Source organism: Cornus florida, unplaced genomic scaffold (genome assembly GCF_030987335.1).
Source record: "Cornus florida cultivar Cherokee Brave unplaced genomic scaffold, ASM3098733v1 CherokeeBrave_3.0.0_Hap2_Chr11, whole genome shotgun sequence".
In the NCBI taxonomy this organism is placed as follows: domain Eukaryota; kingdom Viridiplantae; phylum Streptophyta; class Magnoliopsida; order Cornales; family Cornaceae; genus Cornus; species Cornus florida.
The window spans coordinates 138,249,436-138,264,313 of record NW_026775581.1 but is presented as its reverse complement, the minus strand read 5'-3'; the positions used below and the strand labels follow the sequence as shown (position 1 = coordinate 138,264,313).

The 14,878-nt window shown below is 34.9% G+C and overlaps 1 protein-coding gene across 1 annotated transcript; it reads right to left on the bottom strand.

Annotated features, from left to right (window-relative positions):
* Nucleotides 1–483: 483 nt before the first annotated feature.
* On the bottom strand, nucleotides 484–6,114 carry LOC132280788 (protein SIEVE ELEMENT OCCLUSION B-like). The gene is made up of 7 exons (XM_059782543.1): nucleotides 3,577–6,114; nucleotides 3,262–3,369; nucleotides 2,652–3,100; nucleotides 2,322–2,419; nucleotides 2,073–2,215; nucleotides 1,490–1,963; nucleotides 484–1,340 (listed from the first exon to the last, which is right to left on the bottom strand). Exons 1-7 carry the CDS (start codon nucleotides 4,090–4,092, stop codon nucleotides 696–698), a joined length of 2,433 nt encoding a protein of 810 aa, XP_059638526.1. The 5' UTR covers nucleotides 4,093–6,114; the 3' UTR covers nucleotides 484–695.
* Nucleotides 6,115–14,878: the final 8,764 nt, after the last annotated feature.

Here is a 14,878-nt window from a genome sequence, read left to right as displayed (position 1 = left end):
AATTGAAATTCAGAAAATTGTTAAAAAATAAAAAATAAAAATCTCTTTTACAAGATTGACAAACCAAACAACCTAATTATTCGAAGGAAAAAAAAAATTGAGTAAATAAATAAAAAAGATTAGGGAATCGATGTAGCTGGGTCTTTGCATCTAAAGCTTCCAGAGAGGGAAATGATGGTAGTCTATATATCTGCAAATGCCATTTGCAAAATGAGATGAAGGATAGAGCATAAAATGATGAAACTGATTATTAGAATTGAGTTTGAAGAAGAACAAGGCATTAATCATAGTTGGTGCAACCTTGACAATTTGGATTATTGATAGTAATCAAGACCTTAATTTCCATGGGACAGATGGAGATTCCACGCCGAGTTCTATCATTCGATGTGTCTTTCCCATTCGTATATGCCACTTTCAACATTGCAACTAAAAGCAAGCGTACATTAGCGATTGCCATTGCCACAGAGTACTACTGCAAGCCAATTACTATTCAAAAAACACCCTTTAGCTTATCATTATAAATTGTGCCATTACAATATCACTGAAGAGTTTTATTAACAGCATCAGACCTTTAGTATCTCAAACTCAAATCATACTAAATACAGTAGTAGATAAAAGTAGTTCACACGACATACATTATTTTAGTCACTATAGCAGTATAGTGTACATAATCAAACTACATATATAGTAATGACTCAATATAGGGCGCTTACAGCACCACCTTCGTCATGGCAGCAGACAAAAGTAGAGTGCTTCTCCATACTGCGGAGGCACTCTGGGCATTTCATATTCTCCGGAATCCTCCCGGCAGTGGTCGGAAACTCGAAACGACAGCATGGATGAGCCGCGCTGTGAAGCTTGTCATGGTACTCCTTAATCGATGGGTCGAAGCCTTTGACAGATATATTTTCCTTCCACATATCGTATTCCGACAATGCAGGCAACACAGTGCTGCTGTGTCCATTGATCACCACGGATGATCCGTTGCTCAGCACGGCCCATCCACCACTCTTGTCGTAGCTGAGAATTTTCTTGATCGCCTGCATCATGGGGTCATTGTCATCGCCTCTACCTAGTTGAATCTTGGAGAACAGCATGCTCTCTAAACGGGTCCAGAAAAACCATATCATGGCCATCTCTTGCCAGCAGTGACTCAGTTTCTCCATCATGATGGTCGAGATGACACGCCGGACTTGCTCCCTTTTGCTGCTCTTTCCCACATACACCATCTCTAATGGGATGCCAGAAGCCAATGCCACAGAGCGCGCTGTGGTTGTAAATTTTCTAATCCACGCAATGTCATCCCCTCCATACACGAATATGTATTTTCCGTCTCTTATCTAAAATAAACAAGATATTCAACTCTTAAAACTAATCTAAACTACATGCTGCTATAAGATCATCATCACCATCCTTACTTTGATACCATTATCATATGCTAATTATATTGGTTTTTGTCTGAAGTCATATATATGATGGAAATACTTACCCAATTCAGAATTGTTTGGTCAATGCCATTCACCAGCAATTCAAGCCTCCAAATCTCTTCATTCCAAAGAGCTTCCTCTCTCAAGCTAGTGAAAGGGAAGGCACCACTTCCCCATATCAGCATCATGTGGATTGCATTAGGGCTTAACACCTTTCCTTGTGGGTCGAGCACCACAAGGATAGGCTTGTTCCTGAAGTGCCATTTCTCCTTGATGAACCTGATGACCGGCTTCTCAATCAATGAAGGGTGGTTCACCGAGAACCATGGCATTGTGGCCTGCAGGCTCTCAAACTGCTTCTGCATGGGTTCAGTCCACTGGACCCAATGTTCCACAATTGGCATCCACACCACCTCATATGCGTGGATCCTTGAGTCATTGTAAATCTGCTCCAGAACCGAAAGCTCGTCCTGGGAAATGTCTAGGCCAGATATCAGCAATAACACATTCTTCCTCCTCAGAACTTCAAGGTTCACCTGTTTAATTTGCCATACAATTAATTAAAAGATATTAAATTGAAGTAGAATCAAGTTAATCAACATTGAATTCCATAAATTTTTTAAACTTGGAGTGATTTGTTCAAACCCTTTTCTTTGAAACACCATCAAGGAGTGGTGGCTGATCATCCTTGGCGTAAATTAGGGCTTTGAGAACTTTCATGTTGTCAATGTGGATCATTTCAAATATGTGCTGCAGTGCATCATAAGCTTCAACATTCCTCCATTCCTCTGTATGAAACAGCAATGTTTTGACAGTTAACATTATTTTTTGGGCATTATAGTGTCTGTGCAATAACAGTACTTGTGTGAATTCAAATGGTTGGTCAGTAATTACCTATGTGTTGGTAGCAAGTAAACAGTTGTTTCCTAAGATGCTCGAGTATGCTGTTGATCTTGTGAGTCAAGGTTGATAGTTCCCATGACTCCTGTAGGCTGAAAGCAGTTGCAAGAGCTTTAATTTCTTAAATGTCATGAAGAACCAGGCATGGTCATTTAACAGAATTATTATAACGTATGTATTACCTCATTATCATTATGTTACATATATCAAAATTTTCAACTACACTATTATAATGGTTGTTATGATTGAAGCCATGCATATGTATAAATATATATATATATATATATATATAACCATTAATTTTGTGCATGACAATAAACATACTTGTGGCCAGTGGCACTGAGATTGATAATCTGAGCTGCGCAAACAATGACACCTCTGGTGGCCCAATAGACAGCAGTTGGGATAGTAGCATTGGCCGTGGTCAATGCTGGTATTTCCTGTTGCTTGTAGATAGATGGTAAATCCTTCAACTCCACGATACACCTTGTCAGATCCAAGATGGCCCTGATGAGATTGTTAAGTGCATCAAACCGCGATTTCAATGAGCCCGAGTGCTCCATGATGATGGGTAATTGCCTAAGGATTGCCATTGATTTTGCAAGTTGGTTTGATGAGTAAATCTGGCAAAGGAGCCAGAATTCCCCATATTTTAAAGCAAAAGCTGCTAAGGTTAGCACCAGCTTAGCCTCCCATGAAAACTCTGATAACACATTAAACAGAGGGAGTGTTGTTGCGTGTCCTTCTGCTCCACTCAAACACTTGCTTTCCATCTGATAATACATTTATATTAAAAATGTTGATCGATTTAAATAGGATAGAATATTAATTCAGGAGATACAATAATTAATTATAACTATACATACAAGAATTGAATTTTTTAATCATATATAGTATGAAACATGAATTCTGTATATATCCCATATATAATAACCTCGCAGGAGATCCGTTCAATTGTATATAACAATGAGTCAAGCATGAGATCAACACCGGCTTGATTGCTTTTGTCTTCCATGTTTTCCTTTTGTGCTTGGGTACCATCCTTCAGTGAAATCACAAGTTAAAATAAAATATTAGCAAAAAAAAAAAGAAATTAACTTATATTTAATGTATGCATTTTACATTTGCATGAATCAATAAAAAATAAAAGAGTAAAAAGGGATCTTATTTGCACCACTTGAATTCAATACAAATGCAGATTTCTTTAAATATTTATTGAAGGAAAAGGAGATATATCATAGGTTTATACCAGTAAAAGGCCATCAACATTGAGGGTGGAACGGCGGAGGATGTCCTCAACGACGTAGAGAAGAGGTTTAACATTAACCTCACGGCCATCAGGAGCATGAGTAGCCAGAATTTGCCTCATCATGATGCTGTCATCGGAAGACACGAACATGCTCCTGCGGTCAGGACTTTTCATCAGTTGGAGGGCAGAACCTGCAGGCGTTTGGGGATGGAGGTATGAACCTGCAGGAGTTTGGGGTTGGTGGTATGAACCCGCAGGAGTTTGGGGATAGAGGTATGAACCTGCAGAAGTTTGGGGCTGGAGGGCAGAACCTGCAGGAGTTTGGGGTTGGAGGTATGAACCTGTAGGAGTTTGGGATTGGAGGTATGAACCTGTAGGAGTTTGGGGTTGGAGGGTAGAACCTGCAGGAGTTTGGGGTTGGAGGGAAGAACCTGCAGGAGTTTGGGGTTGGAGGTATGAACCTGTAGGAGTTTGGGGTTGGAGGTATGAACCTGCAGGAGTTAACTTGTTGGCCATGTTGGCGTACGGAAAGTAGGAGCAAGAGACAGATTGATGAGAGTAGTAAAGAGGGCTTGTGTTCTGCTTGCAATCTGCCTGGCCTTATATACTCATCTCAAATGGAATAAAGCCAGCTGAATCTGCTTCTTGCTTCCAATGAAATCAATATCCTCAACTTTAAGTTGAAGCTTTGGCTTTTTCTTTTTCTTGTCACTCTGCCCCACTTCTTTACTTTTCAATATTAATTGTAGGTGTCCAGGAATCTTGAGCAGTGAATCCAACAATGTCTGTATAAGTTATGTGTGTTTGTTTATATTAATTCACCTAAATGATTGTTTTTATTATAATGTAGTGACTCCATACCTTTTTTTAAGGTACATTTTATCCAATAATTGTGATATAGGACTTTCATATATTACACAAGGTGATCCCCAGCTGGGAGAAAACATAATACTGTTATCACCTGATTTGAGGATCTTAATTGTCCACCGCCAGCATAAAAAAATATGTGAAGGGGCTAGGCTCTGCTTCCTTACTTGATACCATTTTTGGCGTGTAACCATAGTTTAGAATTCCTTTTAGTTTCTTATAGAAAAAGCCAGAAAAAGAAAGATTTGGTTCCATGTTTCTTTTACCAGTACCATAATTTTTAATTTCCGGACTTCTATATGTGATTATTAATTCTCCCATGTGGCACAGGATTAGTTTAATACGGGACATGTTCGGTAATCTGTAATGCACCATCGTAGCTTGGTAATTACTCCATGTGTAAGTATTGAACCATACAGTTAAGACATCATATGACTCGAGTACGTTTAGCAAGGACCCCCTACCCTACTATCAGTAAGTTTAATGAGGGAACCAAGTTCAGTTCAGGATCAAAATCAGAGCAAGATCACCAGACTCCTTCAATCTAGTTCTGGGTTCAAAATTGGAACCTTCAAGTTCTTATTAGGAAAAGGGATACAATCTAATTTTTACCAAACCGTAAACACCGATAAAATGTAAAATGTGACTGCCAGATCTCTACTGTCTAAATTACATGAACCTCTTGCGCATTAATTTGGTTAGAACCCATGGAGGTGAGCATTTCAACACAAAACAATCAACCATGATAAAAGATAAAATAACCCTCAAAGGTTCAAACTAAACTTGTTAACATTCCAAAAACTAATAATGGCTGAATTAATCCAATAATACCAAACAACTACCATTCCTTGGACCAAATTGAACAACAAGTACTTAAAATTCTCAAGAACTTCATAAAGATATTCCCAATTAAGGTCTCAAATTTGAACAATTTCGACCACCTTAAACTAGTAACAAGTGAGTAATTCTTCGAAAAAACAATGTAAGACAACGAATTTTATTTGAGTAATAAGTTCTCCATATTTAACCGCTTAATTGAAAGACATTATTAAATGAATTATTTGACTTTTCATGAATCTTCAAAAAAAAACTGTCTCAATCCAATGGTAAAATAGCAATACTCATTTGATTTTATATAAACTCAAAAGTCATTAGAACAAAAAAACGAAAGACACTTAAATGCACCCCATAACATAAAATCGCTCACCAAAAGGAAGCTATCTATGTTGCATTAGTTTCTTGTATTTGTGCTTTTCGTCTGACTCTTCCTCTTCTTCTCCTCGCTATCGGCCCATATCGTCTCCGAATCACCGAAAAGGACATCTTCGGCTTCAGATTGAACGAACCTAGTTGAATAAATTTGGTATAGCTAGGGTAAACCTGCAGCTAGGGTACTAAAAGTGGTTGATTATTTGTTTTGAGCGGACCCAAGAAGGGAGTGAGATTGATTGAATGGTGATTGTGTGAGTTGGACTCGGTGACATAGGTCTGGTGGTAAAGATGAGTCAAGAATGGTGGCGTTAAATTTGGTAGTTGTGGTCTGTTCAAAATAGGGGATAATTCTTGCCGCGGATTGATTGTGTGTGGAGAAGTTTTTGAACATCAGTTCCCAGGCTGACCCTATGCATAATTATATATGTTCAAAAATCATACATAGATGGAGGACAAGATATGTGGGGTTGAATATAATTGTCTGATGTTTTAATTTTTTTTTGTTTTCGAGTCCAATTTGTATTTTTCTTATTTATTTATATATTTTTAAGTTTCTATTGATCAAATTTGCGTTGACAACCTTACTTTGCATTTTAAGTTTTATGGTTCTGCATATGTGCAATTTATTAGCAAAGAGAACTGATATATTCTCATAATAATAGTGATATGTTGGACAACAATTAAAAAAAAAAAGTCCAAAAAAAATAAATAAATACTTAATTCATGGTATGATTGATGGTGCTGAATCCAACGGGGTTGGCTTAGCTGGTGAGAGGACTCAAATTCTGTGTCTCATGGAGTATTAGGTCCCGTTGGCTTTAGCTGGTGATTCTGTGTCTCATGAAGTATCAGGTTTCAAATTCAAACTTTTGGATAAATAATTTTCATTATGTAACATGATAAAAATTCCAACATAAAAAAAAATTAAATAAATAATTTTATACTTCATAGTCCTCTTAATAGTAACAAGTTATGTATCCACAAAGTTGATTCTCTCCTCAGTAAGAAAATGTTCAACCTTCAAATTCTTATCCACATGATTGTAATTACAATTTTATGCTTTCAAAGATGACAGCATTTATTGTTATATCTCGTTTTAAATTAAGCTCCCTCTAAACTTCATTGTGCTCATAATTTACTTGTCTCGTTAACTCACAGGACATCATCAAATAATTTTTGTATGTTATGAAACTCAAAGGATATTTCACACCACAATAGTAATAAAAATCCTTTTTTATTCTACCATGATGTGGTACATTATTTGAGTCTCTTGAGTTCATGATAATAGTTTCATATGCCTATAAATAACTTATTTAAGTTTCTAAATTAATTGAAATATGAGAAATAACATTATATTACTAAAAAATATATATTAAAAAATTGTAAATATAAAATAGTAAATACATGAACATATATTTGGACCTTTGAGGTATGATGGGCTGGCAAATTGAAAACGGTGAAGAAAGTATAATCTTACCATCCTATTTGCCATCGTCATCTTTGCGTTGATTTGTTGTCATTGTGGGCGTTGATCGGAGAAAGCCATTAGCCAAGTAGAAAGAGTTTCTATATTATTTTATCTATATCCAATCTATACTATTATCTATAAAAAGTAATAAAAATAAATTCCTAAATAAAAAAAACTCCTATCATATTTTGAATTTTTATCACTTATTTAAATTTTTTTAAAAATAATTTCAATCACATATTATCTTTTACTAATTTACTATCCTATTTTAAGTTTCTATCATTTATTATTATTTTAAAAAAAAAAAAATTCTATCACAAATTACCTTTTCTTAATTTATTCTTATCTCAATAAGTTGCTCTTTTGAAAGAGATTTTAAACATAATTCTCTATAATAATAATAATTAGAAAAAAAAAAAAAAAAAAAAAAAAAAAAAAAAAAACCATCTTTTCTATATACAATATGTGCAAAATAGCCTCAGTATTCAAGAAACCCATTTACGGCGAAATTAGATTAAAAAAAAAACATGAAATCTGATTGTTCACAATTTATTACTTTCTCTCTATAATAATATATAAGTCAAAACTATACTTAAATAGAATTAGGAGTTGTAAATAACAAATTAGTCTATTTTAAAAATTAATTTTTTAATTTGATTGATTTAAGTAAAATAATTACATATGCATTGAAAATTATTGTTTAAGTTCAAAATAACATCCAAATTCTTATTTTAAAATATCAAAATATCCTTCCTAAATCAAATAATTATTTCATTTAAGAAATTTAAAAAAACAAGATTTTACTTTCAACTTGGCGGGCAATTTTTCATGTGGTGTATATATTACCAAAATAAAAATAATAATAATAATAATAACATATATATATATATATATATAGGAAAAAATATGTGCACTTAACTTCAATCGTTGGTTCAAAACGGCAAATTTCAATTTAGAAATATACAAATAATTTAGTGAAAATTCATTTTATATATAGAATTTTTTTTGGTAAGTGTAAATTCATTTTGTGTGTGTGTGTGTGTGTGTGTATATATAATTTGTTGTGCACATAACTTTAACTATATTTATAATGAATTTTATACGCACATAAATTCATACCAATATAAACCTACAAGGAAAAAGCTTGCCTTAGGCTATATAAGTAGGCATCTCCTCCTTATGTTGATATGGAACAACAATTGCATGACATGTGTCCAAAAAAATTAAAAAAATTAAACTTAAATTATACTGATCTTTTCACGGATCATCCAAAAGAAAAGAGGATTTTTTATTTTTTTTATTTGTTTGAGATTTTCTCTCCAAAACATTAAATCACCCAAATGTTAATATAGAAAGAAAACCATTCATATTGCAATCCGTTACACAAGAAACTAAACAAATAGTCCAAAAAAAAAATTGGAAAATCAACCCCCAACGATTTTATAGAAATTTCAAAGAAGTCAATTAGCCTAATAGTTGTCATCTTGTGTCATTCTAGAGATAGGATTGCAACAGAGGGAATGAATGTGCCTCCAAATTCCAGTAGGTGTTGCCTTCAAAGCGGAATCAGCATTTGATTGTAGCTATCCATGCCCCGGTACTCTTGTTACGCTCTAGTGGTGTGCATCTTTGATTCTTGGGATTGCTTTCCATTTGAATTAGGTAACGGCCTCGACACGAAGGATCAATTCTCTCGTTGCTGATTAGCATCTATATATATACCCGTCTGTCTTGAATAATCTCTAAACTCTAAAGTTTGCAATTAAAGTATTAGGGTTTGAGAATGGAGGAGATCAGCAAACAGTGAAGGTCGGTAAAAGAGATAATGATATTAGGGTTTCAGAATTAGGAAGATGGTGGTTATCAATGGTGATTTGGTGGGAAGAGAGAATGAATCATGACTGAGAGAGAGAGAGAGGGTTATCCAGACTCACACATGCGTGTGAGAGAAAATCTCAAACAAATAAAAAAATAAAAAATTCTCTTTTCTTTTGGATGATCGGTGAAAAGATTCGCATAATTTAAGTTTAATTTTTTGAGACACGTGTCATGCAATTGTTAGTCCATATCAGCATAAGAAGGAGATACCTACTTATATGGCCTAATACAAGCTTTTTCCAACCTACAAATGTAAAAACTTTCATACCCAAAGAAAATATATACACAAAACACATGCATGGGGAGGGAGATCGTGAAAAAACTAAATGGTTGTTTCAGTAAATGATACACCAACAACTATTTTTTTATAATAAAAAATGTGTAATTAATTAAGCCAAATATATATATATATATATATATATATATATATATATGAAACTTATAGCAGTATAGTTCAAAGTTAACAAAAATATTTTGTTTTTCAATTTTTTCTAAGTAAATAAATTATGAAGAAAGTACTTAATTTAAGTGGAATAATTTAATATTTTGAAATAAAAGTTTGGAAGATATTGTAGACCTAAATAATAATTATTGATACATATGTAATTATTATTTTTAATTCAAACAAAATGAAAAAATAAACCTTTAAAATAGATTATTTTTATCACATGTACATCCTTCTCTCCATATCTTCTTACTTTCATTGTTTTCTTTCGTCTACAACAATTTTGTAAAAGAAAACAAAGTAACTGTGGAGTAAGATATGGGTAACAGAAACTCAGCAATCTCCACAAAATTGAATTATGTCCAATTTTCCGAATTAAAAAAATATAAAAATAGATAACGTATTTCAAAAGTTGAAAGATTTTGACTTTCATTGATTTTTGTTTTATTTTTTTATAAAGTAGAACAACACTTATGTGATATTATTACTATATCTAATTATTCTTTTAAATGCGGGTAAATTTTAGTTGGAATTGTAAATACGGGTAAAACTAGGTGGTATTCCTTTCATCTTAAAATAATGTTATGTTTGGTGTGCAGAATGAAATGGAATGTAAGCGGGAATGGAATGAGAATGGGAATATAATGGAATGGTCATTCTCATTCTATTATTTGGTTGTAAATATGAAATGTGTAGGAATAGAATGATAATAACCATTCTAATGTTTGGTTTGACCAATTTAAAATTTAGAATGGAATAAATTTCTAATTGAATTCTCCAAAATATCCCTCTTAGTAACAATTAAATTAAATAAAATTAACGATAGTGGTGGTGGTGGAAGGCGGTGGCGGCGGTGGTAGTGGTGGCGGTAGTGGAAGGCGGTGGTGGTGGTGAAAAGTGGCGGCAGTAGCGGTGGCGGTGGCGGTGGCGGAAGGTGATGGTGGTGGTGGTGATAGAAGGTGGTAAAAGGCGATGGCGGTGGTGGAAAGCGATGGTGGTGGCGTTGGTGGTTATGGAAGGCGGCGGCGGTGGTGGTGAAAAGTGGCGGTGGCGGTGGTGGTGTAGGGCTATGGCGGTGACGGTGGTGGAAGATGGTGGTGGTAGTGAAAGGCAGAGATGATTGTGGTGGAAGATGGTGGCAGTGGTGAAAAGCGATGGCAGCCGTGGTGGTAGTGGTGAAAGGCGATGGCAGCGGTGGTGGTGGAAGGTGGTGAAAGGCAATAGCTGTGGTGGTAGTGGAAGGTGGTGGCGGTGGCGGTAGCTGTAGCGGTGGTGAAAGACGGTGGTGGTGGTTGTGGCAAACGCTGGTGGTAGCGGTGGCGGTGGCAGTGGTGGAAAATGGTGAGTGATGGTGAAAGTCTGTGGTGGTGGAAGGCAGTGATGGTGGTGGTGAAAGGCGGAGATGATTGTGGTGGACGGTAATGATAGTTTTTGGACTTGGAATATGAGGATGTTTTGGGAAGTTAATTTTTTAAAATAAATTACTTGGGAATGGAATGGCCATTCCATAGGTTTAGTTACAGAATAGATTTTCATTCCCATGAATGTATTTTCATTCCAATGGAATGGCCATTCCCATTTTAAGTTGCATACCAAACAAATGAATGGTTGGAATGGGCATTCCATTCTTGCACACCAAACGTAGCATAAATGTCTTGCTTTGTGATATCCCTCGGATCCGAGACACGGGTTGCTCAGGCCTAGGCCCAAACCCGAGGGAATATCAAACAATTAATATTTTAAAAGCGAACACAAATGACAAAATGAATTAAGAATAAATATTATATGCTGGAAGAAACTAAAATAAAATCCTTTAAAAAAATAAATACTTAAATCCAGTAATCCAAAACCTTCAGTAATTTAAACAACTCGGGAATCCATCTCCAATGGACCCCTAATAAAAATCCAAACTGAAATGAAACTACTCAAAGAACATCCAGAGTAAACCATGGAGAAAAGTCCTACGTCGTCGGAAGAATGAGTAGCAGTCTCTGCTCAGCACGATCAAGTCTAAGTCTGGAACTGGCGAGTACCTGAAAAATAGAAGTGGGTCAGGCCCACGAACAAGTTCTATCCTACTACAATCCAAGCAGAGACTCGATACGCATATACATTCTAACCAACTCAACAATATCTATATAGTCTGTATATATCTATATATCCACACTACAGGACTCTCACTGAACTATGCAAGGATCTCAACCTGAATAGAAGGCAACATGCAAAGCGCACCTGAATAGGCATGAGTACCTAAGTCTAACAGGGTACACCTCAACCTAGCATATCCAGCTACGCATCCTACTGCATATACGCACCCTAACCGTCGACTCTAAGACTCAAGCTCATATCGCGGTACCATAAAAATATATTTAAAGTCCTATTCTATCCATCCATAAGAAATATAGTTGGTCATTCAGCTTGTGTAGCTTCTTTGACTTAACATAGATAACTAGTAATCCAGTTAGTCATTCAGCTTGTGCAGCTTCTTTGACTCAAGAATAAGTAGGATTTATTTTATAATCCATTCCCTTATTCCGTGTAGGTAGGATTTAGTATTTTGAAACTAATCCAAACCTAAGCATGCCACCGTCTCATACCGGTGCATGTAATCCAACTTCCAGCAGTTGATAAAACAAGTAATAACTGTAGTTGTCAACTATTTCATATATCCAGTAATTGATCATTCATATCATACATATAATCATCAATTTAACTCCAAGATAGCATAACAGAATATACAAATTCACATGCTTACTTTTATACCAAACCAACACTAACTGAAACAAGCTAAATTCTAAACGTCAGTTAATCAGTAGCTAGCAGTAGTTAAAGTTTAAACATACTTGTTCCTACCACTATTCCATGATTAACATGGTATAACCATCCATAGTAATCTGCTAAATTAATTTTAAGCAATTAAACTTTTCATCTCCAATGACAGTATCCAGATTTTCATATACCGACTTATGTTCTGTTTCACCCTGAACAATGGTGTTTTAATACACATTAATCAACTCTTAGAAGTTATAATATGGAGTTAGATCATCTCAAAACACCTCAATACAGCTCCTACCAGAACTTCAAAATCCCAAAATTCGAGCACCACAGCCCAAACAGTCGCCCAAAGAAAACTGAAGAATTGAAGAGAACCTGCTCCAAACATGTTGGAGCCGCCTCCAACCAAGATGGAGCAGCCTCCCGCCTCCAAGTCATTTTGAGCTGGCTCCATGATTCCATGGAGCCACCTCATTCCTCCTCTCTTCCTATCTGCTTGTTTTTTTCAACTGCGTCCTCTCCGGTGACGTCTAGTTCTGTCAGTCCCCAAGGTTAATGGTTTCTACTGATTAAAATTAAGTTCCAATGCCCTAGTGTGTTACAGACTAACTCACTCTTTATTTAGCACTTTACATGAATTATACATCCAGTTACGTGAATTATTTTATGAGTTACATAACGAAAGATTATAAATCAAGCAATACAACTCATGGCTACGGTCAGTTTAAACAACAGAGACACGAAAACCAGTTTACTTTTAATCCTTATACATTCCTAGAGTTGCATTAGACATGCAAAGAACACGATTCAACGGAATAAAATTAGAATTAGAACTTGCCTTTGAGATTTCGGTTCAAAAATCCCAACGTCGTCTTCTAAGTTCTCTGGCGAACTACTGAAATTCTCCTCTATTCATTTTCTGCCTCCACTATCGTGAATAGGGTTCTAAAACCCTAGGCAGAACATATTACATATATTTATAGGCCACCCTTAAACCTAAGTCCAACTAAACCTTAAACTGAAACTCGGCCCATAAAACACAACTTAGTTTATAAACCTTGTCGGTTAAAAACGTGACTTCTAAAAACACAAGAAAACCTAATTTAATAAATAACACATTTAACCTAATCCAATTACGATAATCATGCAATTAAAATAATTAATCAAATAACATTTAGCTAAAGCAAATAACCAATTAAAATAAAATAAAATCCAAAGAAAATAAGACAATTAAATAAAACAACTAAATAACACAATTAATCAAATAATCAATTAAAGCAAACAAAAGTCAATTAAAACAACAATTAAATCAATTAAATTAACACATAAACACTTCAGCAATTAAAAATGCAATTAAACGATAAAGTAAATACCAGGACTATCCTTTTGAAATTAGGGATATTACATGCTTTGAGAACCGTGATTCTTTTTTATTTAAAAAGAAAGCTCATCTGTAATACCCCTAATTTCAAAAGGACAATCCTGTAATTTAATATAATTATTTTTATTTAATTAATTAATTATTTGCTTGTTTTAATTAATTAATTATTTGCTCATTTGATTTGTTTTTATTTTTAATTAACTTAAATGTGTTTTTCTTTCATTAATTGTTTTAAATTGTGTTTTCTTTAATAATTGCTTAAATTGTATTTGGGTTTGTTTCTTTACGTGTTTATGTAAATGCACTGTTTTGGTAATTAGGGTTTTATGTTTTACATCGTGTTTAGGATTGGAGCCGACATATAGTTGGTTTAGGATTTAATTTAGGGTTTGGTTTAGGATTTAAATTAGGGTTTCAACTTAAGCCTATAAATACATAAGTATACGTCTGCTAGGGTTTCCTGTAAACCATATTCACTATATTCACGTACATAAGGATACAGAGGGAATACAGAGAGAACTTTAAGAGAATAAGGTAGGGAATCAAGGAGGAGTTCTGGATTTAACTAGGAGTGGAAGAGGTTGATAACAACTATTGATTTGCCGAAGTTGCTAGAGACAACAGTTTTGGATTTTCAATCGGAAATCAGAGGCAAGTTTCTGTTCTGCTCTATCTCTTTAATCTGTGTTCTGTGCATGCCTAGGAGGACTTCAGGGACTTAATAAAGGCTAAAACAATTGTAAACAAACATAATATCATGGATTTATGCATATAAGAATCTGGTTTAAATACTCGTAAGATAACTGTTTTGCCTATTTCTACTTCTCTGTTAATCTGTTTTTCTATAGTTGTGATTCAGGTTGTTGTAAACTAAGGTTGTAAATTATATGTGGGATGCTTGGTAACTAATCTAGGAGTGAGTTTAAAGCCTGGAACAAGATCTTAAAACAATTTTGATTTTTACAAAATAAATCTGTTGTAAGTTGCTTAAGGTTGCTATTTGAACGTTCTGTAATTGTGGCTTTCAAACTTGAGTCTAGTTCAAATCATGGTTGCATATCAGGGGTTAGGATTAATCTATAACTTTGATTGGACCCAAGAACAACTGATTAAAACATTCCAGAGGCTCTGTTAGTTACCGGAGTCGAAGAAGATGAAGCAAGAACAGATGACGGTGTCCAAAGGAGCAAGAGCAGGCTCCAGAAAACCTAGGAGCCGCCTCTAAGCCTTTGGAGCCGGCTCCTAAAGGATTGGAGCCGGCTCCTGGCTGTTTTGG